The sequence below is a fragment of the Oncorhynchus keta genome, chromosome 11 (assembly GCF_023373465.1).
Source record: "Oncorhynchus keta strain PuntledgeMale-10-30-2019 chromosome 11, Oket_V2, whole genome shotgun sequence".
Lineage (NCBI taxonomy): Eukaryota > Metazoa > Chordata > Actinopteri > Salmoniformes > Salmonidae > Oncorhynchus > Oncorhynchus keta.
Window position 1 is genome coordinate 28783447 of NC_068431.1, and position 27471 is coordinate 28810917.

Here is a 27471-nt window from a genome sequence, read left to right on the forward strand (position 1 = left end):
CAACAAAACTATATCACGTAAATCTAGAATAGATTTATTCCTAATTTCCCCTTTTTTGTTACAATTTGTTATAGTTGTAGATCATCAGTTGGCTCCCTTTTCTGATCATCACTTGATTTCCCTGGAAGATGGTTGTGAAAGTTACATTTGCCACATTCAGAATTGTGTCCCTGTAATTGAGGATGATTTCCACTCAGTTTGCGATTCACCTGTGTCAATTGGAGAAATTAGAGAAGCTCTGAATTCAATGAAAAAAGGGAAGTCACCTGGCCCTGATGGCCTGTCAGTTGAATTCTATAGACAGTTTTGGGAGTTACTAGAAGACCCGATTTTCAATATGTTTCAAGATTGCATTAAAAAAGGGGAAAGGGTCTCCACTATGAAACAGGGTCTTATTTCACTGATTCCGAAGCCTGATAAAGACCATTCTCTCATTGACAATTGGAGACCAATTACTTTATTAAATACTGATTACAAATTGATTGCTCTGCTTTATGCCAAAAGATTAAAGAAAGGAATAGATACCATTATAAATGAGACTCAAACAGGATTTATGAAGGGCCATCACAAGCTCTAACATTCGTTTAGTCTTGGACCTTATAGATTATTCAGATGCAATTGATTCAGATGCGGTTGTCCTATTTCTGGACTTCTGTAAAGCCTTTGACACAATTGAACATGAATTTCTCTTTTGGTCTCTTAAACTTTTTGGATTTGGTGAACATTTTATTAAAGTAATTTGCATGTTTTACAAAGATATATATATATAGTTCTGCCCTACTAAACCTTAAGATTTAGTATCAACGGATGTGTACGACAGGGATACCCAATTTCGCCATTTTTATTCATTTTGGTTGTGGAACTTCTATCTCTAGATATTCTGAATGATGCACATTTGTATGGCTTAAGCATTTTTAACAAAGAAATCAACATTTCCCAACTAGCTGATGATACTAATCCTTTCTTAAGAGAAAGACCAGGTCGCACATGCCCTTAATGCTGTAACTGCATTTTCTATTGCATCAGGATTAAAACTGAATGTTTCTAAATGTGAAATCAAATGTTTATTTGACTCTGATGATAAAGAAATTGAAAATATTCATGTAAAGGACTGTGTTAAATATTTAGGAATATATCTGTCAAAAAAAACACTTAGTCAGACAACATTTGAATTTCTCTCCTAAAATTAAGAGAACTAAAAATATATTTAATAATTGGCTACAAGGAGATCTTTCTATACTTGGGAGAGTACTTCTGTCCAAGGTAGAGGGACTGTCTCGTTTTGTGTACCCCTCATTATCGTTATGTGTAAATCCAGCTACTTTTAAAGAGATCAATAAGACCTTTCTTGACTTCATCTGGAAAAATAAGTCTCACAAACTAAAAAAATATGTCCTTTCTAACCAAAGAGCTGAAGGCGGTCTAGAAGTGTTGGACTTTGTTGACATAAATAACACTTTCAAGATAAACTGGTTGAAAAAATGTTTGCTCGATACCGATTCAATATGGTATTTCATTCCAAATAATGTGTTTAATAAATTGGGAGGTCTTCAATTTTTACTGAAATGTAATTATATTCCTGAAAGATTACCTGCTAAATTGGCTAGGTTTCACCAACAAGCTTTACTGGCCTGGAAAATATGTTTCCTGCACAATTTTTCCCCTCATAAAGCTCTTTTGTGGAATAATTCAGACATAACTGTAAGGAATAAGTCATTGTTTTACCCAAATCAAATCAAATTTGATTTGTCACATACACATGGTTAGCAGATGTTAATGCGAGTGTAGCGAAATGCTTGTGCTTCTAGTTCCGACAATGCAGTAATAACCAACAAGTAATCTAGCTAACAATTCCAAAACTACTACCTTATAGACAAAAGTATAAGGGGATAAGAATATGTACATAAAGATATGAGTGAGTGATGGTACAGAGCGGCATAGGCAAGGTACAGTAGATGGTATTGAGTGCACCATATACATATGAGATGAATATGTAAACAAAGTGGCATAGTTAAAGTGGCTAGTGATACATGTATTACATAAAGATGCAGTAGATGATATAGAGTACATTATATACATATGAGATGAATAATGTAGGGTATGTAAACATTATATTAGGTAGCATTGTTTAAAGTGGCTAGTGATATATTTTACATCATTTCCCATCAATTCCCATTATTAAAGTGGCTGGAGTTGAGTCAGTGTGTTGGCAGCAGCCACTCAACGTTAGTGGTGGCTGTTTAACAGTCTGATGGCCTTGAGATAGAAGCTGTTTTTCAGTCTCTCGGTCCCAGCTTTGATGCACCTGTACTGACCTCGCCTTCTGGATGATAGCGGGGTGAACAGGCAGTGGCTCGGGGGGTTGTTGTCCTTGATGATCTTTATGGCCTTCCTGTGACATCGGGTGGTGTAGGTGTTCTGGAGGGCAGGTAGTTTGCCCCCGGCGCTGCTGCGCCTTCTTCACGATGCTGTCTGTGTGGGTGGACCTATTCAGTTTGTCTGTGATGTGTACGCCGAGGAACTTAAAACTTACTACCCTCTCCACTACTGTTCCATCAATGTGGATAGGGGGGTGTTCCCTCTGCTGTTTCCTGAAGTCCACAATCATCTCCTTAGTTTTGTTGACGTTGAGTGTGAGGTTATTTTCCTGACACCACACTCCGAGGGCCCTCACCTCCTCCCTGTAGGCCGTCTCGTCGTTGTTGGTAATCAAGCCTACCACTGTTGTTTCGTCCTCAAACTTGATGATTGAGTTGGAGGCGTGCTTGGCCACGCAGTCGTGGGTGAACAGGGAGTACAGGAGAGGGCTCAGAACGCACCCTTGTGGGGCCCCAGTGTTGAGGATCAGCGGGGTGGAAATGTTGTTGCCTACCCTCACCACCTACCCCAACTGGCATGAGAGGAATATTGACTTTGTCCTTGATATTTTTGACAACAAGGGTAATATTCTCACATATGAACAATTTATAACATTGAAAGAGTTTACAATACCTTTCAGAGAGTTATTTCTGTGATCAAAGCCGTTCCCAGTGGTCTAACTACACTTGTGAAAAGTCATCTTCATTTTGGGAATGATCACAAAGTTTATCCAGAACTCAGATTGGAAGGCGTGGGCTTACTTGAGAAATCTTGTCGTAATAAATAAGACAAATTCTTCATTCACAAAACCAACTTACACCGAGAGGAAAATTCTTCTGGAACATGCTTATTCCTGACATTGTCTGGAAAAATGCATGGTTAAGACCTTACAAATACTGTATACCAAACAAAGTTAAGGAAGTGCACGTAAACATTTTGCATAAGATATATCCATGTAATTCTCTGATGTCCAAATTTGTGGCTATTGATGATATCTGCATTTTCTGTGAAAAAGGTGAGAATCTTGTCTCACTTGTTCTTTGAATGTAAATTTGTGTCTGAATTTTGGGAAAACCTTGCAAAGTACTTATTTACCATTATGAACACCGCCTATAATTTTAACATAAAATATGTTACTATTGCAATGATAACAAAACCACTGAAATGATTGTTAATTATTTTTTAAATTATTGTTGCCAAATAGTTTATACACAAACAAAAATTCCAAAATTATATACCAAAATTACCAATTTTTCTGATTGAATTTGATTATCTTATTAAAACACTAACCCTAGTGAATAACAAAAAGAATAACATCTTCATGAATCATAATAAGATATTTTCAGAGTGAATATATTTGCACTTAAATTGTTTTTTTTTTGTATTTCATTTATATTTTTTGTATGTTTGAGCATTGTTATTACCTGTGTTTGGTTTGCTAGACATGTTTGATGTAGCAATGGAAGTTGATATTTGTATTATGAATAAAAAATTAAAACAAAAAAAACATGGTTGGTTAAGGCATATTGAGCAGGGCTAGAGGCTCTACAGTGAAATAAGACAGTAATCACTAACCAGGTCAGTAATGGACAAGGCATATTGATATTATAGAGAGGCATGCGTAGCCAAGTGAACATATGGGTCCAGTAAGTGGTTGGGCTGGCTGGGGGACACGGCGATTCAGACAGTTAGCAGGCTAACAAGATAACAGTTAGTAGGTCGGGGCTAAACAAGCTAGCAGCTAGTAGACCGTGGCAAGCTAGCAGTTAGCAGACCGGGTAAGCAAGCAAGCAGTTAGCAGACCGGGTTAGCAAGCAAGCAGTTAGCAAGGGCTAGCAGTTAGCAGACCGGGTTAGCAAGCAAGCAGATAGCAGGGGCTAGAAAGTTAGCCTTTGGGGGACGTCGCGATGGGGGTGAGTCTGTTTAGCCTCTTCATGCGGTGACGTCGATAGACCAGTCGTGGAATTAGTAGGGTTCCAAGTAGCTCTAGGTAACTAGCAGGTTAACTAGACTTCTGCACTACTCTAACCATGGAAACCTCAACCTGCCTCTCGCACGGGACATTTCTGATCCCCAACCCCATGGGCACCCCTAAAATGAACACATACCACTACTTTCCCCAATGCTACACATTCCTTTGTCTTATGCCCTTCTGCACACCTAGGAATCTTCCTCCTATACACTGCTATCACATGCCCATAAGCTTGACACCTTTAACAACGTAATGTATTTGGCACAAACGCTCGAACATGATAACATATATATTCTAACTTTGTCTTGCAAAAACTCACTTTGAATCACTTTGTCGGTTCAAAGACTCAACATCAAAACTCAAAAGAACAGACAATGACTGTTTAACCACTCATGCCACCCTGTCTGCGTTGCACCAAACAACGAGCATCACAAACACCGGGAATCTTCCCCTTTAGTTCGTCAACTTTTACATTTATCGCTACCCCAGTAATCACTCCTTTCAATGGGGCCCTTTTCTTGAGATCAAAACAATTCACATTTATTGCCCCCATTTGTTTAAAGCCGGAGCGCCTTCTCCCTCTGGCCAGCAGAAACACAAACAAGTATAACAAGACCACTTCTGTTTACTCTCACCGTTTTCACCCATCCTGAAACCACAAAAGGCAAGGGTCATGTTTAAAAAGGTTCTTAATAGTTAAAAAAATATATATACTTTGCCACACTCAATATGGCGGCTCTCTGGCTCTTACCGGATGGAAAGTTGATGAAAGCCCATATGACTGGCTTGTCAATTATTTCGAGGGAAAGTTACAGAGGTTCTACTGTGCTCTGGTACGTATAGTTTACTACTACTAAATATAAATCTAGTTGAATTAACTGCTTTAGTCATAATTAAATCAGAATTATAGTTACAACCGCAATTCCTGACATTATTTGAATATCAATGAGCTTGAGTGGCAACGTAGCACGAGCGTAAATACTGGCAGCTATCGTTTTCGATAGTATTGTGACAAGTTTCACACGAGTTAGTTGTAAACAAAATAAACACTTAATCAACAGTTAATGGATGCGCGACCTTTGTCAATTTTGTCACGCCTAATTGTCTTTGCAAAGTACAGACGTCAAACAGTGATGCAAATCTATGTTGCTCGAACTTCCACGTGATCGTTCTACTCATTGTAGGTTTTCTCACATTCAAGTTTCGATCGCCTACTGCAGATAATAGTCTCGCCCCTAGCTGTCTGCGACCATATATACTGTATATATGACCAAACTAGCTGAACACTGCTTACGTTTACTCTTTGCTTGTACAGACTAGACATGGGGAAAATAACAGAGAAACTACTGCTGGAGAAATGCACTCCAGAAAACACCAAACTGGAAGAAGTAAAGACACTAAAGTAAGTAAAGGCTGGTTCCTCTGTAGACTTGGGAATGTTATCAAACTAGGAGTGGAGAATGGCTTTGTCACAGCATAATGTATGTCTGAAGAGCATGTTAAGTCTGTTTTAATGGATATGTATTTTGTCTCAATCCTATGGGAACAGTTTTTGAGGAAGAGCAAAACTACTTGAATACCTTGTTAGAGAAATTGTTATGTAGGCAAAGCATGTCTATTTTACCATTTTACCTGGTGTTGCTAGTACTGACCCAGTGCTTCCCCATAAAGTCTCTCCAAGCTCGGTCTGAAGAGCAGTGACCTGCCTGTCCCCCTGCTTTCTCGCCTTCGCTGTCTGGAACAGTTGGACCTGTCTGGGAACAGACTTCAGGAGATGCCCTCCGGGCTAGTCCTGCCCTCCCTACGCTCTCTAGACCTGACCAACAATGAGATGGAAGATGTCACCACTCTGGACACACTGACCACCCTGGAGGATCTGAGGATGGAGGACAACATCTACATCACTGTGAGGATCCACTGCTCTGTTTGTTTCTCCTTTAATTCTGCCTTCAGTCATTGGTATTGTATGATGTTTTTCTCTCATAGAGTTGTACTTCTCAAGCTCTTTCTTTGTTTACCTTCTGGTTTACCAATTCTGTCATTTCTGTCACCTTTTCAGTATGCTATTTGTCAGTCATTCTCATATCTCCATTTTACTAACAATGACTGCCCATTGGAACGCATTGCTAATGCTTGTGTCTCGCAGGTCAATGACAACTACAAGCTGATAATCCTCCTGCCCAAGTTGAGGTTTTACAATGGAAAGGATATCAGCAATACAGCCAACCACGTACGCTATGCCAACAGTGAGAACCTCAGGAAGAGGGTATGAGCCACTGTGTTCAAATGAATTCCTAAACACTTTGCACTTTATTATAGTTTGCCATTTACCTACTTAAAAATGAACGGATAAAAATAGTCATTACCTGATAACCGTTTGTGTCTTTCATCAAACAAGCACTGTTATGCATAATTTGCTACAAAGTAGTGACCAATTCTGTTGAATTCTTTGGTTTCTAGGTGTTAGCGCTGTGGGAGACCAGCTTTTCACTCCCTGACCACCAAACAGCAGAGAAACTAGCCATTGTGGAGAGGGATTTTGTCAGTGCGGTGCGTCATAAGGTGAAATATGGCCCCAGCTCTCTGACCGACTACACAAAATGGAGGGTAGGTTTTAACTGCTTATTACATTTCTCTTTTCCTTATAGGACAATGATTTTATTTTATCGGAGTACAACTGGAACCATGCATATTCTCTCACTGGTTTCTGACATTGTATCACTGGCTTCTAGGTGGAGATGATAGCTAAAGAGCACCTTCGCTCTTTGACCGAGCCAAATGAAGAGTACAGAGATACAGAGGAGCCTGCTGATACAAAGAAGAACTGTGTAAGGATTCAATACTCATTACTATACAGAGAATCCTGCTCTGAATTATTTTCATAGAGTTTATGTTCAAAGGGTTGTTATTATTTAAGCAGGTAATGTTCCAAATGCTGTGTTTGGATCATAAATATTTGTAATAGATGGTAAATAGATCAAGTTTATGGACAGATCTTTTACAAAGCTTTTAGATTAATTGTGTACCTTTCCTTTATGATAAGATAGATTTTCCCCATGTTTTCAGAATTTTCCTTTCCCAGCCAAGAGGAAGCGTTCCGCCTCGGCTGTCAAATGCGACGTAACCCTAAACCCTCAGAAAATAGCCAGAGCGAGTGTTCAAGCCGAGGACAGCCCACACAGGTCAAGCCGTCTGCAAAGCATCCCTCATAAGGCAGAGCGGCCCATCAGCACCACGCCAAGGACCCATAAGGCAGCACAGATCCCAGCCACCCCCATTAGGGGCCAGTCCAAACTCCTGGTGACCCCCAGGAACGGCCTGAGAGAGAAGCAACATCAGTCCAAAGAAGACATGCCACTGGCCAAACGGACTCGCAAGTCTGCCAAGCAACAGCGGTCCACAGAGGTCAACGAGACACCTGGGAAAGTAATCTGTACCAAGTCTCCGGTATGATTTTCTAGTCTTGGTTTGTTTTTGGTATAGCACATACTAGTACTACGCTCAATAAAGATACAGTGTGACTTTAGCTGGAGACTTGATGGTTGCTCATCATGTGGCCATTAGCTTTTCATTGATTAACACAGGAACTCACACATTAATACATCCCCCACCCTGTCCACTCTACCCCCCTTATCCTCTCCTCCATCTCCTCTAGCATTCATCACAGGAGCCAGTGAGTCTGCAGCCTCTTCACGTCCTGCAGTGTCACAGTAAACAGGACAGCCCTGATGACTTTAGCACCCAGCTGTGGGCCTGTTCCTTCCAGCCCCCGCTAGACTACAATGGAGGTGAGTACTGTCCTGTCCTTCAATGGGGTCTCAAATCAAATAGTATTTTTCACATGTGCCGAATACAACAGGTGTAGTAGACCTTACAGTGAAATGCTTACTTGCATACAAGCCCTTAACCAACAATGCTTTAAGAAGCAAGGGAAAATGGATAAGATAGAAAATAAAAGTAACAAATATTTAAACAGCCGCAGTAAAATAACAAGCGAGGCTATATACAGGGGGTACCTGTACAGAGTCCATGTGTGGGGGCACCGGTTAGTTGAGGTAATTTAGGTAATAATATGTACATATAGGTGGAGTTATTAAAGTGATTAGCCAAATAGTCTGGGTAGCCATTTGATTAGCTGTTCAGGAGTCTTATGGCTTGGGGGCAGAAGCTGTTAAGAAAGTCTGAGAAAGCAGCTCTCTACATGCTTCTCCAATGTGATCACATGACAGCATGGAACAATGTTCAGCGAGTTTTTTAACCATAAATGGCAGCTTGTGATCTAGACTTGGCGCTTCGGTACCGCTTCTTGTGTGGCAGCAGAAAGAACAGTCTATGACTAGGGTGACTGGAGTCTTTGACAATTTTTAGGACCTTCCTCTGACACCGCCTGGTATAGAGGTCCTGGAAGGCAGGAAGCTTGGCCCCAGTGATGTACTGGGCGTACGCGCTACTCTCTGTAGTGCCTCAAGGTTGGAGGCCGAGCAGTTGCCATACCAGGCAGTGATGAAACAAGTCAAGATGCTCTCGATGGTGCAGTTGTAGAACCTTTTGAGGATCTCAGGACCCATGCCAAATCTTTTCAGTCTCCTGAAGGGGAATAGGCTTTATCATGCCCTCTTCACGGCTGTCTGAATGTGTTTTGGAGGGGGGTGGTTATAAGCAATTTGAGAGTGCATGTTACTCCAATTTATAATCATGATAAGCTCCACAGAAACGGTGTCAAAAAATAATCTGCTCTAGCAAACCCTGTGTTCTTCTCCCTGTCATGTTGTAGATGTGAATGGTGCGACTCGTATTGTGGCAACGTGTGGAGGAGAGTCTGTGTGCCTGATCGACTGTGAGACGGGACTGGTTATGAAGAAGTATAAGGTCCCTGGTGAGGTCAGTCCTGCTTCTGCGCATGTACCGTTTTTCCTGATAGGGCAATTTAGCTTGGTAGAAAACATCATACTTTATCCCACCATGTTCTTGTTTATCATGCACATTCCATGTTAGAAAACAAAATAAATGGTGAAATAATGGGGATTAAGATGTTAATTTATGATTCCACCCATCAGGAGTTCTTCTCTCTGGCATGGTCAACTGTGCTGATGTCACGGAAGGGCAACGTTTGCATGCGGCCCTGCAGTGTCTTGGCGGCAGGGGGGAAGCGAGGCTTGGTGAAACTGCTTCACCCCAGAGCCAACATGGCGTACGGAGAGTTCAGAGCCAGCCGCAAAGCCCTCTCCATCCTCTGCTTCAGTCCCCGCCAGGGCAACTTTCTCTTCAGTGAGTGGCCACTTCCTGTTTATCTTCTACACTGATCAAAAATATAAACTCAACATGCAACAATTTCAAAGATTTGATTGAGTTACAGTTCATATAAGGAAATCAGTCAATTGAAGTAAATTCATTAAGCCCTAATCTTTGATGTCACATGACTGGGACCACCATTTTCCTCATGCAGTGCGACACATCTCCTTCACAACCTGGACCTGGAAATGTTCAGCTTCCAGGAATTGTGTACAGATCCTTGTGACATGGGGTGTGCATTATCATGCTGAAACACTAGCTGATAGCAGCGGATTAATGACACGTTAATGGGCCTCAGGATTGATAAAATTAAATTGTGTTCGTTGTCCGTATCTTATGCCTGCCTGGATCATAACCCCACTCTGTTTACAACGTTGACATCAGCAAATAGCACAGTGCCATACACTGTCTGCCGTCTGCCCGGTACAGTTGAAACCAGGATTAATCCGCGAAGAGCACTTCTCCAGCGTGCCAATGGCAATTGAAAGTTGTTGTCTGTTTTGAAGCGAAACTGCAGTCAGGTCAAGATCCTGGTGAGGATGACTAGCATGTAGGTGAGCTTCCCTGAGACAGTTTCTGGGTGGTCTCAGACAATCCCACAGTTGAAGTAACCGGATGTAGAGGTCCTGGGCTGGCGTGGTTACACGTGGTCTGCGGTTGTGAGGCCGGTTGGACTATGAAACATAGTTGGAGGCAGCTTATGGTAATGTAATGAACATTAAATTCTCTGTTAACAGCTGTGGTGGATATTCCAGCAGTCAGCATGCCAATTGCACGCTCCCTCAAACTTGAGACATCTGTGGCATTGTGTTGTGTGACACAACTGCACATTTTAGAATGACCTTTTATTGTCCTCCGCACAAGGTGCACCTGTGTAATGACCATGCTGTTTAATATGCTTCTTGACATGCCACACCTATCAGGTGGCTGGATTAATTTGGCAAAGGATAAATGCTTCGCAACAGGGATGTTAACAAATCTGAGAGAAATACGCTTTTTGTGCGTATCGAACATTTCTGGGATCTTTTATTTCAGCTCATGAAACATGGGACCAACACTTTACATGTTGTTTATATTTTTGTTCAGTGTATTTTATTTTGTTGTCTCATAAGCTTAGTTGGTTGGAGCATAACATCACGGTTGTAGGTTCCGTACTCCAATAGAAGGGTCAAAAGGCGCCAAACTGCATGTGCTGAGGTGGCACTTTACTCTGGACCTGAATTCCAAATGAGATCCATATGCTAAATGAGTGTGATGTAATGTGATATGTTGTATGTATGCTCCCTCGTTCAAACGTTCTCTTTTTTTCCCCCAGCTGGGTCGTACGATAAAAATATATTATTGTGGGACATTGGCGGAGTGGACAGCGACTACAATTTCAAAGTCACGTGAGTCCACTCTGACGGTGCTTTATATTAGTTTTTTGTTGATATTGTGGGCAAATGAATTTGGTTTGCAAGTATTGAGTCGAAATGTATAACAATGGTAACGAAGTGTACACTTGTCCATGTCATAATGCTCAGAGTTTTTGATGTCTGATGTCTCTGCCCTAGTGTTAACACATTTTATGGCCCAACAGTCAGCTGTTGGTGTTGGAGACCACCTCCACACCCCTGCACTTCTGCCTACCCCCTGCCACCCCAGACACACACCTCATCGCTGCCTGTGAGAAGGGGCTGCACATCTACAACATCCAGCTCAACAAAGACTCCAAGAAAAGGTGAGGATCCGTTTGTCTTTGTCTGTGTGTGCCTGCGTGGAGAGACATTGAAAGTTGGACTGCTGCCTGAGCGTCAACTCACGGTCTTCTTTTCCCTCTACAGGTCTGAGGAGATGGAGATCACATTCCCTGTGTATGACAAGGACCATGACTACCACACCATTGATGGCTTGGGATTCCTCACAAACGATGTCGTCGGTGAGTCAACTGTTCCTGTTTTGATCGGACACTGACCCCGTTATTAGATTGTCTTTTATGACTTAGGCAGATTTTATTTGACTTGACTGGAATTCAATCAACTTTATAGATCCCTAAAGGGGATATTGGGTTTGATGTAATTCAAATAAATCTAGCATGAGCCTGTTCATTTACAAGCGCTAACCCTGGAAGTCACCCCTCCCCTTCTCGTTTCCCTCCACGTCTCTCCTTTCCATTTTTCCCTTTCCTCCTCCTCACTTTGTCCACATGTTTTCTATCCCTCTCAGCCTCTAAGAGCCACATGCAGGGCTCGATCTACCTGTGGAGCTGGAACGACACGCGAGCCCAGCGGCTCAATAAGAAGAAGAAGAAGAAGAAGGTATGTGCTGTGATCCTGGTGGAGCTGCAGTGGTCCAGCACGGACATCCCCTACCTGTCCCTCAACACCTGCCCCAGTGAGTCGCAACATGTCACAACACAGCATGTCATAGCATGTTCCAGCATGCAACTTTTTCAGTCAAGACCATAATGTGTAAATGGCATTGATCAAACCCATAGTCTTAAAATTCTAATACAGACATAAAGGCACGATTGAAGGGATTACCCCCACAACCGTTGACTAAGAAAGATAGTAAAATTGTTTTCATCAAAACCATTATTGTATAAAACAGTTTAATGTGATTGAGAGCGTATGTTCTTCTTTACTAGGTAAAGGCTATGTGGTGTGTGGTGACGAAAGAGGGAGACTGTGGACGTACCATGTAACAGACCTCAAGGCCAACTTTAGGAGTGGCAAAGCAATTCCTGCCACAGAGGTACTTATTAGTGAAACAACTTATTAAAATGATAGTTTACTCCAAAATAACATTTGTCAGAAGTTTTCGGACCTTAAATGTGGTCTCCTGTTGAGATTAATCAAATCAATGTTTATTGGTCGCAAGCTACGAATATAACAGGTATGGTAAACCTTACCATGTAATGCTTACTTAAAAGCCTTTAACCAACAATGCAGTTCATGATATAGTTAAGAAAATATTTACTTTTCCTTTAGTTTATTTAGTAATACAAAATAACAATACCGAGGCTATATAGGGGTACCGGTACTGAATCATTGCGCGGGGGTACAGGTTACTCAAGGTAATTATCCATGTCCTAGCCATCTGTTGTGTAGATCCAGCTATATGTCTCAATCTTAAATGAATGGGAAAGATGGTCACCATCTAACTTGAACCAAATATTGAGGCACTCCAGGGTTTCTGTTAACCAGTCAATTGTCTGGGAAAAGAAGAAAAAAATCCCTTTGCGAAATAATAATGATTTTTAGCCTATTAATTGGTGGAAATACCAGTCGATGGAAAATATTTGGACTCGTCATGCTTATCGGTCTGTATGTTAATTTGCACAATTTTGTGAAATTAAATTGTCACGTGTGTACAGTATATTCACTATGTATATTCTTTCTCGTATACAGCATACAGAGAGCCTTTGAGCAGAAAATGTCTTAGTCAGTGCGAGAGCTGATGCTACAGCATCTCAAATACCAAATGCATAGGCAACGGAAAGCAGGCTTCACCAGCGTGTCACACACCACCTTGCAATAAGATGGAGGCAATATGCATTTTGAAAACCTGAAGGTTTCAATAGATATTATGAGGCATGTCTTTCCTTGCTTCAAAATAGCCTAGCCAAAATCAGACCATATCTGTGGAGGCAATTGTTTTATCAACTTTCTTTCATTGTCTAGTAGACAAAGGCACAAACCTTTTATTTTTATTTTTTTGTTGATTTTTTTGGGGTGGTAGATCAGCTTTAATATTGCAGATTGTTTGTAGCTTCCATCAATGTAATTGTCTGCATCATTTTCTATCCCCCATATATGTGTTGTATATACAGTACCAGTCAAAAGTTTGGACGCACCTATTCATTCAAGGGTTTTTCTTTATTTTTTTCTACTTTCTACATTGTAGAATAATAGTGAACATCAAAACTATGAAGTAACATATGGAATCATGTAGTACCCAAAAAGTGTTAAACAAATCAAAATATATATGTTTGAGATTCTTCAAAGTAGCCACCCTTTGCCGTGACAGCTTTGCGCACTCTTGGCATTCTCTCAACCAGCTTCATTAGGAATGCTTTTCCAACAGTCTTGAAGGAGTTCCAACAAATGCTGAGCACTTGTTGGCTGCTTTTCCTTCACTCTGTGGTTCAACTCATCCCAAACCATCTCAATGGGTTGAGGTTGGGTGATTGTGGAGGCCAGGTCATCTGATGCAGCACTCCATTACTCTCCTTGGTCAAATAGCCCTTACACAGCCTGGAGGTGTTATTGTCCTGTTGAAAAACAATTGATAGTCCCACTAAGCGCAAACGTTGCTAATTTGAGCTATTCTTGCCATAATATGGACTTGGTATTTTACCAAATAGGGCTATCTTCTATATACCCCCCCCTACCTTGTCACAACAAAACTGATTGGCTCAAACGCATTAAGAAGGAACGAAATTCCACAAAATAACTTTTAACAAGGCAGGTGTGTTAATTGAAATGCATTCCAGGTGACTACCTCATGAAACTAGTTGAGAGAATGCCAAGAGTGTGCAAAGCTATCGTCAAGGAAAGGGTGGCTACTTGGAAGAATCTCAAGTATATGTTAATTTGTTTAACACTTTTTTTTGGTTACGACATGATTCCCTGTGTTATTTCATAGTTTTGATGTATTCACTGTTATTCTACATTGTAGAAAATAGTAAAAATAAAGAAGAACCCTTGAATGAGTGGGTGTGTCCAAACTTTTGATTGGTACTGTATATATACATATCTGTAAAAATATATATCTTCCTTTTATTATTGTTCTACTAACCCTACCATCCCTCCCATAATTGGAATAAACTAATGAACAACAACACTTAGGCTTCTACTTCCAGCTTATACATACGGTACACATTTTACGGACACAATCTATTTTACAATAGTTATATTTTGTTTGTTTTTAGTCCTGTCCTTCGTCTACCCTCAACCTCATATATTTCTGATGTCCAACCAGTTCGATTTCTATTTGCCATATATTTTTAATTGTGCTGGGTGGATGCCCTAATCAGGTTACGTACCCAATGCATATGGGTCTGGTAAATTTCACAAATGTGTGGTAAATTTAAAATGCTGCCGGGCAAATGTCTGGTGCCATATTTACCTTAACGGAAACCCTGAGCCACTCATGGTGGGCAATTGACAGGCTCTGCTATGGCACCCTTCATCTTTCCCTCTAGTCTACAACCGGTCAGTCTTATGTCATAATTTCTCACTGAAATTATATTCTGGGCGTCATCAAATGTTTTCCATGTAATTAGATTACCTACTAAAGCAGTTTGGGGCTTTGCAGATCCTGGCATGGCCGTTACCTGTGAGGAATGGACAGGGCCCAGTGGAAGGTCCCCCTATCAACAGTGTGGCCATGGACCCTGAGCTCAGATACCTGGTGGCCCTCAGTGACAAGAACATGGCAGTGGTGTGGATAAGAACAGAGTCTTCCTGAGGACCAAACATAACATCTCCCGGGTTAATTTTTCCACGTTCACTGATGGGTGTAAATACTGGGTAGGTTTTACTGGTATCACTTCAACCTATCAAGACTGCCCTTTCAAGGCAGTGATGTTCAGTAAGGAAAGGAATTTATTCAATGCTATTGGGAATATGCTTGTGCTTGGCCTTGGCCCCTTTCTGGTTGTTGTTTGACCTCACTCTCTACTATTGACTTCTCACCTTACCACTCGGCTTAAACGTACCAGCCCTAATTTTATCTCCCCTCCTCGCCAGCATCTATTAGATGTAGTCTATTTTGATGCAGAGATTGCCTCATGGCAAGATAAGAACAATATATTATTTTTTCTGAAGATGAATATACATGTACTGAAATTCATGTGTGATGCCTGTACAGATTGGATGTATTTGCATTTTTACCTTTTTATTTTTACAACTGTACTAATTGTACTTTTACTATTCAGTTAGATTGTCTAATGTGGTTTTGGTTTTTGTAAACATTTTCTTTCCCCAAATTATACATACAATATCAGTTTATCCACTGACATGGAAACGTATGATCAAAATGATGTTTGAACTGTTTCAACCACAATGCATGATTGTACATGCAGATTATTATGGCCTTTTCGAGTGTTGGTGGATATGATTTACATTAAGAACATCTGCCACATTAAATGGGATTGATGTCCTAAATTTCAATTGTGTAGTGTGTTTTTGTATGCGGCTATACAGGCAGCCCAATTCTGATCTTTTGCCACTAATTGGAGTTTTTACCAATAAGATCAGATATTTTGCTAATAATTTGGCACAAGATCAGAATTGAGCTGACTTTGAAAACCAGCATAATGCTGCGTTGATAACCAAGTGGGAAGGTGGTAATTGCCATTTGTGAAATTGGATGCATTCACATGCTTGGAACTCGTTGAGAAATGGTTACAACACAAAAACAAGCTGAGGCAACCATGAACTAAAAGTACAGCTATTGTGCTCGCAAATAAATTATAGTTTAAAAAAAAACATGAATAGATTGCTTTTTATACATGTTTTATTACATTTAACTGCCGGAAATGCTGTTATGAGGTATTTTCCTTCATATGTGACATCAGAGTTCAGCATGTCGGAGCTCAGAGATGATAGATGAGTTTCCCACAAGTAATTACCAGTTGGAGGGCCGTCAATTCAAATGTGCCTATTTGTATGTGGTAAAAACCATCTTCCCACGTGTAACTCTATTCTTGGTATACATACATAGGCCAACACTTTTGTAATTTCAGTGTATCTATTCGAGGGGGAAACCTAAATGTGTTCACTGGTGCTTGAGCAATTCCTTTTAAGCACATTTCCCATTGTGGTGAAATGTGCTTAACATTTTGACCTCATTAAATGTATATCATGGCACACTAATTACATGGAGAGAAACAGAAAGTAGTGGCTCTTATTTTCTTTTTCTTTATTTTACTCAACTGGTGACTAACTTATTTAGCATAATCCTTTGCATTGTATTGGACTATGCCAAATACATTCTGTGTGTATATATATATAAACCGTTTTATAAACATCCATTGACATAAAAGAACATTGTGTGCTCTTCCTGCTCCCTCAGTAACGTTACCAGTAAATTGTGGGAGTGGAAATACCCTATTCCCGCCTCTCGTCTCTGCGATTGGTTAAACCAACACGTCTTCTGACAAACACTGTTGCAGGCTGGTCAATCTTCATATAAAGACCATTCTGTACTCTTCATGAGGCTGTAAGCGTGTCTTTGTGCAAGGGTGGCCTAATATAATGGCCTGTTGAGACAGTAAATATTTTAAACAATCTCAGAACAGGACTCTGTCCTTGTTAATTGATTTTCAAAATGCGTCGCAGAGTGACAGGTACTGCGTTTGAGATGCTGGGCTGTGGTGGTACTATCACGACCCCGAGGGTGAGAAGGCTTTTGCTTGCCCCCATCACGAAAACAATCACCCCCACCTCGACAGACAACGAAAGATTTCGTTCTACATCTTCAATACAGGGATATACAGAACTGGCACGAGAGAGGTCCAAAACCGTTACGTCGTTTTACAACCAGTCTGCAATCGATGTCTCGGCAGAAAAGGTAAGGAAATTCTGTAAACCAAACTTGCCATTGTTGCCCATGCAGTACTAAGCCGCAGCACTGGCTTTCAGGAGCTAGCTAGATGACGTTGGCTAGCGCAGTTAACCAGCGTCGTAAAGGGAACCGCTGTAACCAGCTAGCTACAGTAGCTGTTGAGAACACGTATGGTTAGCTAGAATCGTTGGTAAGAATGTTTGTAACGTATGTATACACTCGTGCATTGCTTTGGGGTAGATATTCTGCTAGCTATAGTAGCAAGCAACTGTAACTACCACCATGTGAAATAACCGCAAAAGTGCCAGACTTGCTCGCTTTATAGCCTAATTTAGGTATTATTAAAATATAGATTTGTTAATTTAACTACCTAGCTAGTATCGTTTGTGATTAGTGGGAGTGAACAACACTGGCATAGACAAGGGTCAATCCAAGGTCAGTAAATTAACCTAGACAGAAATTAGTCAGCGGACACTAAATTATATGATAGGACTAGTAAACGAGAGGGGAACTGGTAGTACCCTACTTTTTCAAGAGTTTACCAGATAATTTTATATTTCAGCTTATCATTCACCAGATCATTAAACGACCGAGAAAATCAATAACATGGTCATGTGGCTGCTGTATTTGTGTGTGACTGCAGCTAGCAACCTACAGTTTTCATTCCTATTTGACTTGGTAGTGGGACATGTGCAGGGCCTTCATTAACTCAAATCGTGAAACCATTGTGCTAACAATTACAAATCCTTATGTAATTCATGTCCCAGACATTATTTGGCACCAGCAGCCCAGGGCCCACATTTAAAAAAAAAAATCATGTTTACAAACCATTTTGGTCATTAGTTGAATCTCATTATTAAACCAGTGACACTACCTCCTCAAAGGATAGAAGTGGCATAAGCCAATGTCATGCTATATATATATATATACAGCGCATTTCAGACATACATTGGTATGTGCTTTACAGAAAAAAAACTATGAGAAGAGAACCTCATATTTACTACACAACAAACATAAGACAAAAAAAACAAAAGAATGGGACAAACTGAATTTGAGCAAAGATAAAAAGATTGTGTTTTAAGGTCTTTTTTATATATATATATCTATCATTTCTGCCCCCCTCAGGTTCTCTGGCAGGCTATTCCAGAGGCTGATAGTTAAAAGGACCTGAGTGACCTACTGGGTACATGTATTGCAGTGCACAATTGTGAATTGTTTTAAGACCAATAGAAGAATATTGCAATTAATTCTGAAACTCACAGGCAGCCAGTGCAGAGACCTTTAAAAACGGCATAATGTGTGATCTCTGCCTTGTCTTGGTCAGTACCTGTGCTGCAGGATTCTGTATGTTTTGGAGTTGACCAATGGCTTTCTTGGGTATACCAGACAGGAGAGCATTACAGTAGTAATAAAAGCATGGATGAGTCTCTCTGTATCAGCCTGAGAGAAACGGCCGCACTGTGGCAATGCTTCTCAGGTGGTAAAAAAGCTATTTTGGTCACATTCCTAATGTGTGATTTAAAAATGTTGTTCAGAATTGAAAAAAATAAAACCTCTATGTAATTAGTTGTGATTACCATCATACTGAAGGTGACTTGGAAAGGGTTTCTCTCTCTCTCTCTCTCTCTCTTTTCTCTCTCAGTAACACACTGCAATCAGTTACATTTACATTACATTTAAGTCATTTAGCAGACGCTCTTATCCAGAGCGACTTACAAATTGGTGCATTCACCTTATGACATCCAGTAGAATAGTCACTTTACAATAGTGCATCTAAATCTTAAAAGGGGGGTGAGAAGGATTACTTATCCTATCCTAGGTATTCCTTAAAGAGGTGGGGTTTCAGGTGTCTCCGGAAGGTGGTGATTGACTCCGCTGTCCTGGCGTCGTGAGGGAGTTTGTTCCACCATTGGGGGGCCAGAGCAGCGAACAGTTTTGACTGGGCTGAGCGGGAACTGTACTTCCTCAGTGGTAGGGAGGCGAGCAGGCCAGAGGTGGATGAACGCAGTGCCCTTGTTTGGGTGTAGGGCCTGATCAGACCCTGGAGGTACTGAGGTGCCGTTCCCCTCACAGTTACAGTTGAAGCTCACATTCACTACAAGACCATGGTGCTCACCTATGGAACAGTAAGAGGAACTGCCCGTCCCTACCATCAGGCTATGCTAAAACCCAACCCGAGCACTCCGTTCTGCCATACCTCATGTTTCTTGGCCCTCCCACATCTCCCACTCAGCCCAGTCCAAGCTATTCTCTGTCCTGGCACCCCAATGGTGGAACCAACTTGCCCCTGAAGCTAGGGCAGCAGAGTCCCTGCCCATCTTCTGAAAACATCTGAAACTCTGCCTCTTCAAACAGTATTTTAAACAATGCCCCCCCATTCTAGCGCTGACTCTACTGACCGCTACGTTAACGAGGGAAAAATTTACGTTCTATGCCTGTGATATGTGGTTGTTCCCTCCTAGCTATCTTAAGATGAATGCACTAACTGTAGGTCCCTATGGATAAGAGCGTCTGCTGAATGACTAAAATGTAAAGAAAAAAATAAAAATAATATATATATATATATATATATATATTGCTGACAGTCACATGCACTTCACATGCCAAAGGTAGAAAATATGTTCTGGGGTAAACTCATTGTTCTTGGGAGATTGGGTTATTGTGTCCGGTATCCGTATCTAATGAAATCACAACAGAGTTGTCTGCTTGTGTCCACTAATATTGTAGGCCTGGTTAAGTGGATTTCTTAAACTGTTTTCTCCTCTCTCCGCAGGCCTCAGTCCGACTTACACCAGCCACCTTGCTCTACGCTGGGAAGTCTCCAGATGGACACCACATCCTGGTAACTGACCACTCTGTCCAGTCATTGTAGCATATTTTATGGTTATTTCTCATCATATTAGGCCGAATACATGCTTTGTCTTCGTGATTGATGACTGCCTTGAAGGTTACTTGTTAAGTGATATCTTTATACACACTTTAAAGTGGTCTATAGAGTAAACAATTTGTCCGACATCTGTCTTTTTACCGTATGCTGCTTTACGAATGTCATCTTGCGAGAAGGTTTACGTGTAGCTCTCTATCACTGGAAATATCATTTGATAAGACTAAAGGTTCGAGCTATTATGATTTTAACGTCGATACCAATTATTGGAGGACCAAAAAAGCTGATGCCGATTAATCAGACATTTTTAAGTTGTTTAAAATGCATTTTATTTATATACTGTGGGGAGAACAAGTATTTGATACACTGCTGATTTTGCAGGTTTTCCTACTTACAAAGCATGTAGAGGTCTGCCATTTTTATCATAGGTACACTTCAACTGTGAAAGATGGAATCTAAAACAAAAATCCAGAAAATCACATTGTATGCTTTTTATGTAATTAATTTGCATTTTATTGCATGGCATAAGTATTTGATCACCTACCAACCAGTAAGAATTCCGGCTCTCACAGACCTGTTCGTTTTCTTTTAGAAGCCATCCTGTTCTCCACTCATTACATGTATTAACTGCACCTGTTTGAACTCGTTACCTGTATAAAAGACACCTGTCCACACACTCAAACAGACTCCAACCTTTCCACAACGGCCAAGACCAGAGAGCTGTGTAGGGAGTTCAGGGATAAAATTGTAGACCTACACAAGGCTGGGATGGGCTGCAGGACAATGGGCAAGCAGCTTGGTGAGAAGGCAACTGTTGGTACAATTATTCGAAAATGGAAGAAGTTCAAGATGACGGTCAATCACCCTCGGTCTGGGGCTCCATGCAAGATCTCACCTCGTGGGGCACCAATTATCATGAGGAAGGTGAGGGATCAGCCCAGAACTACACGGCAGGACCTGGTCAATGACCTGAAGAGAGCTGGGACCACAGTCTCAAAGAAAACTATTAGTAACACACTACGCCGTCATGGATGAAAATCCTGCAGCGCACGCAAGGTCCCCCTGCTGAAGCCAGCGCATGTCTTGGCCCATCTGAAGTTTGCCAATGACCATCTGGATGATCCAGAGGAGGAATGGGGGAAGGTCATGTGGTCTGATGAGACAAAAATAGAGCTTTTTGGTCTAAACTCCACTCGCTGTGTTTGGAGGAAAAATGATGAGTACAACACCATGCCAACCTTGAAGCATGGAGGTGGAAACAATTCTTTGGGGATGCTTTTCTGCAAAGGGGACAGGACGACTGCACCGTATCGAGGGGAAGATGGATGGGGCCATGTATCGCAAGATCTTTGCCAACAACCTTCTTCCCTCAGTAAGAGCATTGAAGATGGGTTGTGGCTGGGTCTTCGAGCATGACAACGACCCGAAACACACAGCCAGGGCAACTAAGGAGTGGCTCCGTAAGAAGCATCTCAAGGTCCTGGAGTGGCCTAGCCAGTCTCCAGACCTGAACCCAATAGAAAATCTTTGTAGGGAGCTGAAAGTCCTTATTGCCCAGCGACAGCCCCGAAACCTGAAGGATCTGGAGAGGGTCTATATGGAGGAGTGGGCCAAAATCCCTGCTGCAGTGTGTGCAAACCTGGTCAAGAACTACAGGAAAACGTATGATCTCTGTAATTGCAAACAGGTTTCTGTACCAAATATTAAGTACTGCTTTTCTGATGTATCAAATAATTGTCATGCAATAAAATGCTAATGAATTACTTAAAAATCATACCATGTGATTTTCTGGATTATTTTTTTTAGATTGTCTCTCACAGTTGAAGTGTACCTATTATAAAAAATACAGACTGCTACATGGTTTGTAAGTAGGAAACACTGCCGATTTTGCAGGTTATCAAATACTTGTTCTCTCCACTGTATGTATTTATGTATGTATGTACAGTGGGGCAAAAAACGTATTTAGTCAGCCACCAATTGTGCAAGTTCTCCCACTTAAAAAGATGAGAGGCCTGTAATTTTCATCATAGGTACACTTCAACTATGACAGACAAAATGAGAGAAAGAAACAGCAGAAAAATCACATTGTAGGACTTTAAAGGAATTTATTTGCAAATTATGGTGGAAAATAAGTATTTGGTCAATAACAAAAGTTTCTCTCAATACTTTGTTATATACCCTTTGTTGGCAATGACAGAGGTCAAATGTTTTCTGTAAGTCTTCACAAGGTTTTCACACACGGTTGCTGGTATTTTGCCCCATTCCTCCATGCAGATCTCCTCAAGAGCAGTGGTGTTTTGGGGCTGTTGCTGGGCAACACGGACTTTCAACTCCCTCCAAAGATTTTCTATGGGGTTGAGATCTGGACCGTGAAATGCTTCTTACGAAGCCACTCCTTCGTTGCCCGGGCGGTGTGTTTGGGATGATTGTCATGCTGAAAGACCCAGCCACGTTTCAATTTAAATGCCCTTGATGATGGAGGTTTTCACTCAAATCTCACGATACATGGCCCCATTCATTCTTTCCTTTACACGGATCAGTCGTCCTGGTCCCTTCGCAGAAGAACAGCCCCAAAGCATGATGTTTCCACCCCCATGCTTCACAGTTGGTATGGTGTTCCTTGGATGCAACTCAGCATTCTTTGTCCTCCAAACACGACGAGTTGAGTTCTTACCAAAAAGTTATATTTTGTTTTCACTTGACAATATGACATTTGGAGAATCTTCTTCTGGATCATCCAAATGCTCTCTAGCAAACTTCAGATGGGCCTGGACATGTACTGGCTTAAGCAGGGGGACACGTCTGGCACTGCAGGATTTGAGTCCCTGGCGGTGTAGTGTGTTACTGATGGTAGGCTTTGTTACTTTGGTCCCAGCTCTCTGCAGGTCATTCACTAGGTCCCCCCATGTGGTTCTGAGATTTTTGCTCACCGTTCTTGTGATCATTTTGACCCCACGAGGTGAGATCGTGCGTGGAGCTCCAGATCGAGGGAGATTATCAGTGGTCTTGTATGTCTTCCATTTCCTAATAATTGCTCCCACAGTTGATTTCTTCAAACCAAGCTGCTTACCTATTGCAGATTCAGTCTTCCCAGCCTGGTGCAGGTCTACAATTTTGTTTCTGGTGTCCTTTGACAGCTCTTTGGTCTTGGCCATAGTGGAGTTTGGAGTGTGACTGTTTGAAGTTTTGGACAGGTGTCTTTTATACTGATAACAAGTTCAAACAGGTGCCATTAATACAGGTAACGAGTGGAGGACAGAGGGGCCTCTTAAAGATGAAGTTACAGGTCTGTGAGAGCCAGAAATCTAGCTTGTTTGTAGGTGACCAAATACTTATTTTCCACCATAATTTGCAAATAAATTCATTAAAAATCCTACAATGTGATTTTCTGGATTTTTCTTCTTCTGATTTTGTCTGTCATAGTTGAAGTGTACCTATGATGAAAATTACAGGCCTCTCATTTTTTTAAGTGGGAGAACTTGCACAATTGGTGGCTGACTAAATACTTTTTTGCCCCACTGTGTGTCTGTGTGTAATGACAATTACAACAATACTCAATGAACACTTATTTTAAATGAATATAATACATAAATAAAATCAATTTAGTCCCAAATAAATAATGAAATATGTTCAATTTAGTTTAAATAATGCAAAACAGTGTTGGAGAAGAAAGGAAGTGTAATATGTGCCATGTAAAAAAAGCTAACGTTTAAGTTCCTTTCTAAGAACATGAGAACATATGAAAGCTGGTGGTTCCTTTTAACATGAGTCTTCAATATTCCCAGGTAAGAAGTTTTAGGTTGTAGTTTTTATAGGAATTATAAAACTATTTCTCTCTCCACCATTTTTATTTCATATACTTTTGACTATTGGATGTTCTTATAGGCTCTTTAGTATTGCCAGCCTAATCTCGGGAGTTGATAGGCTTGAAGTCATAAACAGCGCTGTGCTTCAAGCATTGCGAGAACCTGCTGGCAAATGGAGGAAAGTGTAGTTTGAATGAATCCTTACGAGCCTGCTGCTGCATACCACGTGCTCAGACTGCTCTATCTAATCATAGACTTAATTCTAACATAATAACACACAGAAATACCAGATTTGGGTCATTAATATGGTCAAATCCGGAAACTATAATTTCGAAAACAAAAGGTTTATTCTTTCAGTGAAATATGGAACCGTTCCATATTTTATCTAACGGGGGGCATCCCTAAGTCTAAATATTGCACCGCATTGATTATATGCAACGCACAACAAGCTGGTTAAGCTAGTAATATCATCAACCATGTATCGTGAACTAGTGATTTTTAAGATTGATTGTTTAAAAAAAATGTGTTTAGTGTTAGCTAGTAATTTACCATGACTTCTTGCTGCTTGCACTCGAGTAACAGATGGTCAGCCTGCAACGCAGTTTCCTCTTGGAGTGCAATATAATTGGTCATAAACGGCATCCAAAAATGACGATTACGATAGTTATGAAAACTTGAAATTGGCCCTAATTAAACGCCCATTCCGATTATTTGGTCAACCTCTGGATAAGACTATACTACTCTAAATAACCTGAGTCATATCTGAAGATGTCTGATTTTTCTCTGGTGTAAAACCGGTTTGACTGGTAGTGAAGTTCAAAATTCAAGGGGATTCCTTTATTAGCCTAGTCATTGAGATCACTTTGCCTTGCACTTTATTGTCCACGTTGTGTATGCGTCTCACCCTATCATCCTGTGTCTGTAGAGCAGTGCCAAGTACTTGCACAAGGAGTTGCCTGTACGGATCGCTCACCGTATCAAGGGCTTCCGCAGCCTGCCCTTCATCATTGGCTGCAACCCCACCATCCTGCAAGTTGTGAGTTCCTTCTGTTTTATTTTTTCTCTCCCTTTCTCCCTCTTGATGTTGAGGTCTCTCTCTGGTGCTTCTCTCTTTGTCAACATGTCTGGTTTACCTTTCTGGTGTAGTAACGCTCCTTTGCGATTTGCCAAATTTTCAGGACAAGCCTCATTCCAATCATTGGACATGTATGGGACAGGAGGGCGCCAGAAACCGCATTGAGTCAGTGCCGATCAAAATACACTGAGTATACCACACATTAAGAATAGAACTTCACTTTCCATGAGACTGCCCAGGTGAACCTGGCAGCGTAGCCTAGTGGTTAGTGTTAGACTAGTAACCAAAGGTTGCAAGTTCAAATCCCCGAGCTGACAAGGTACAAATCTGTCATTCTGCCCTTGAACAAGGCAGTTAACCCACTGTTCCTAGGCCGTCATTGAAAATAAGAATTTGTTCTTAACTGTCTTGCCTAGTTAAATAAAGGTAAAATTAATAAAAACCCAGGTGATTCCTCATTGATGTCACTTGTTAAATCCACTTCAATCAAGTGTAGATGAAGGGAAGGAAAAAGGTTAAAGAATTATTTTTAAGCCTTGAGCAAATTGAGACAGTTGAGCCATGGATTGTATGTGTGTGCCATTCAGTGTGAATGGGCAAGACAAAAGATTGAAGTGCCTTTGAACACACCGGTTTGAGTGTCAAGAACGGCAACACTGCTGTGTTTTTTTCATGCTCGAGTTTACCATGTGTATCAAGAATGGTCCAACACCCAAAGGACATCCAGCCAACTTGACACAACTGTGGGAAGCATTGGCGTCAACATGGGCCACCACTCTTTTGGAATGCATTCGACACCTTGTCACATTGAGGCTGTTCTGAGGGCAAGGGGGGTGCACTCAATATTAGGAAGGTGTCCCTAATGTTTGTTATACTCTGTGAAGACTGACTTTTGACAGTCATTCATTGAGAATGCACTTGTTACAAAACACTAGAGCTGGGAGACGTGTACAAAAATCCATATCTCAATGAATTGATACGATAAACTTAATTTTTTAACTCAGCAAATAAACATCCTCTCACTGTCAACTGTTTATTTTCAGCAAACTTAACATGTGTAAATATTTGTATGAACATAAGATTCAACAACTGAGACATAAACTGAACAAGTTTCACAGACATGTGACTAACATAAATGTAATAATGTGTCCCTGAACAAAGGGGGGTCAAAATCAAAAGTAACAGTCAGTATCTGGTGTGTCCACCAGCGGCATTAAGTACTGCAGTGCATCTCCTCCTCATGGACTGCACCAGATTTGCCAGTTCTTGCTGTGAGATGTTACCCCACTCTTCCACATTGGTACCTGCAAATTCCCAGACATTTCTTGGGGGGGAATGGCCCTAGCCCTCACCCTACGATCCAACAGGTCCCAGACGTGCTTCATGGGATTGAGATCCGGGCTCTTCACTGGCCATGGCAGAACACTGACATTCCTGTCTTACAGGAAATCACGCACAGAACGAGCAGTATGGCTGGTGGCATTGTCATGCTGGAGGGTCATGTCAGCATGAGCCTGCAGGAAGTATACCACATGAGGGAGGAGGATGTCTTCCCTGTAACGCACAGCGACGAGATTGCCTGCAATGACAACGAGCTCAGTCCGATGATGCTGTGACACACTGCCCCAGACCATGACGGACCCTCCACCTCAATCGATCCTGCTCCAGAGTACAGGCCTCTGTGTAATGCTCATTCCTTCAAAGATAAACGCGAATCCGACCATCACCCCTGGTGAGACAAAACCGTGACTCGTCAGTGAAGAGCACTTTTTGCCACTCTTGTCTGGTCCAGCGACGGTGGGTTTGTGCCCATAGGCAACGCTGGTGATGTCTGGTGAGGACCTGCCTTTACAACACTCCTACTGGCCCTCAGTCCAGCCTATTGCGGACAGTCTGAGCACTGATGGAGGGATTGTGCGTTCCTGGTGTAACTCGGGCAGTTGTTGTTGCCATCCTGTACCTGTCCCGTAGGTGTGATGTTCGGCTGTACCGATCCTGTGCAGGTGTTAAACGTGGTCTGCCACTGTGAGAATGATAAGCTGTCTGTCCTGTCTCCCTGTAGTGCTGTCTTAGGTGTCTCACAGTACTGGCATTGCAATTTATTTCCCTGGCCACATCTGCAGTCCTCATGCCTCCTTGCAGCATGCCTAAGGCACGTTCACGCAGATGAGCAGGGACCCTGGGCATCTTTCTTTTGGTGTTTTTCAAAGTCCGTAGAAAGGCTTCTTTGGTGTCCTAAGTTTTCATAATTGTGACCTTAATTGCCTACCGTCTGTAAGCTGTTAGTGTCTTAACTACCGTTCCACAGGTGCGTGTTCATTAATTGTTTATGGTTCATTGAACAAGCATGGAAAACAGTGTTTAAACCCTTTACAATGAAGATTTCTGAAGTTATTTTGATTTTTACGAATTATCTTTGGAAGACAGGGTCCTGAAAAAGGGCTGTTTCTTTTTTTTTTGCTGAGTTTATTTACAGTTGTAACACTAATGTGCACCACAGTTTTTGTTACTATCCTTTAAACTACTGCTACTT

The 27471-nt window shown here is 41.4% G+C and overlaps 2 protein-coding genes and 1 long non-coding RNA gene across 4 annotated transcripts in view; 2 read left to right on the forward strand and 1 right to left on the reverse strand.

The window, feature by feature from the left end:
- Positions 1-434: 434 nt before the first annotated feature.
- LOC127933113 (uncharacterized) lies at positions 435-5170 on the reverse strand. The gene is made up of 2 exons (XR_008147437.1): positions 5082-5170; positions 435-4979 (listed from the first exon to the last, which is right to left on the reverse strand). It is a non-coding gene; the product is annotated as an uncharacterized LOC127933113 (long non-coding RNA).
- On the forward strand, positions 4117-15777 carry lrwd1 (leucine-rich repeats and WD repeat domain containing 1). Of its 2 annotated transcripts, none has more exons than XM_052529847.1 (16): positions 4117-4136; positions 5646-5732; positions 6002-6236; positions 6477-6596; positions 6791-6937; positions 7063-7158; positions 7397-7777; positions 7986-8118; positions 9105-9211; positions 9388-9598; positions 10938-11010; positions 11202-11342; positions 11446-11540; positions 11828-11995; positions 12249-12355; positions 14921-15777. In XM_052529847.1, exons 2-16 carry the CDS (start codon positions 5653-5655, stop codon positions 15071-15073), a joined length of 2247 nt encoding a protein of 748 aa, XP_052385807.1. In that variant the 5' UTR covers positions 4117-4136; positions 5646-5652; the 3' UTR covers positions 15074-15777. The 2 variants fall into 2 exon arrangements, with proteins under 2 accessions (XP_052385807.1, XP_035636030.1); XM_035780137.2 differs by lacking the exon at positions 4117-4136 and adding an exon at positions 4927-5163.
- Positions 15778-16784: 1007 nt separating this feature from the next.
- The window catches only part of bckdk (branched chain ketoacid dehydrogenase kinase), a 42228-nt gene continuing 31541 nt past the window's right edge, over positions 16785-27471 (forward strand). The window contains exons 1-3 of the mRNA XM_035780140.2: positions 16785-17179; positions 19947-20015; positions 24789-24899. Coding sequence (XP_035636033.1) covers positions 16937-17179; positions 19947-20015; positions 24789-24899 — 423 coding nt within the window. The 5' untranslated portion in view covers positions 16785-16936. The remainder of the gene's footprint in view (positions 17180-19946; positions 20016-24788; positions 24900-27471) is intronic.

Bases quoted from the DNA above. Each gene is read 5' to 3' on its own strand.
- lrwd1 (XM_052529847.1), top strand. From the start codon at position 5,653: ATGGGGAAAATAACAGAGAAACTACTGCTGGAGAAATGCACTCCAGAA. The intron at 9,212-9,387 runs GTCAGTCCTGCT...TCCACCCATCAG, and splicing joins AGTATAAGGTCCCTGGTGAG to GAGTTCTTCTCTCTGGCATG. The intron at 11,996-12,248 runs GTGAGTCGCAAC...CTTCTTTACTAG, and splicing joins GTCCCTCAACACCTGCCCCA to GTAAAGGCTATGTGGTGTGT.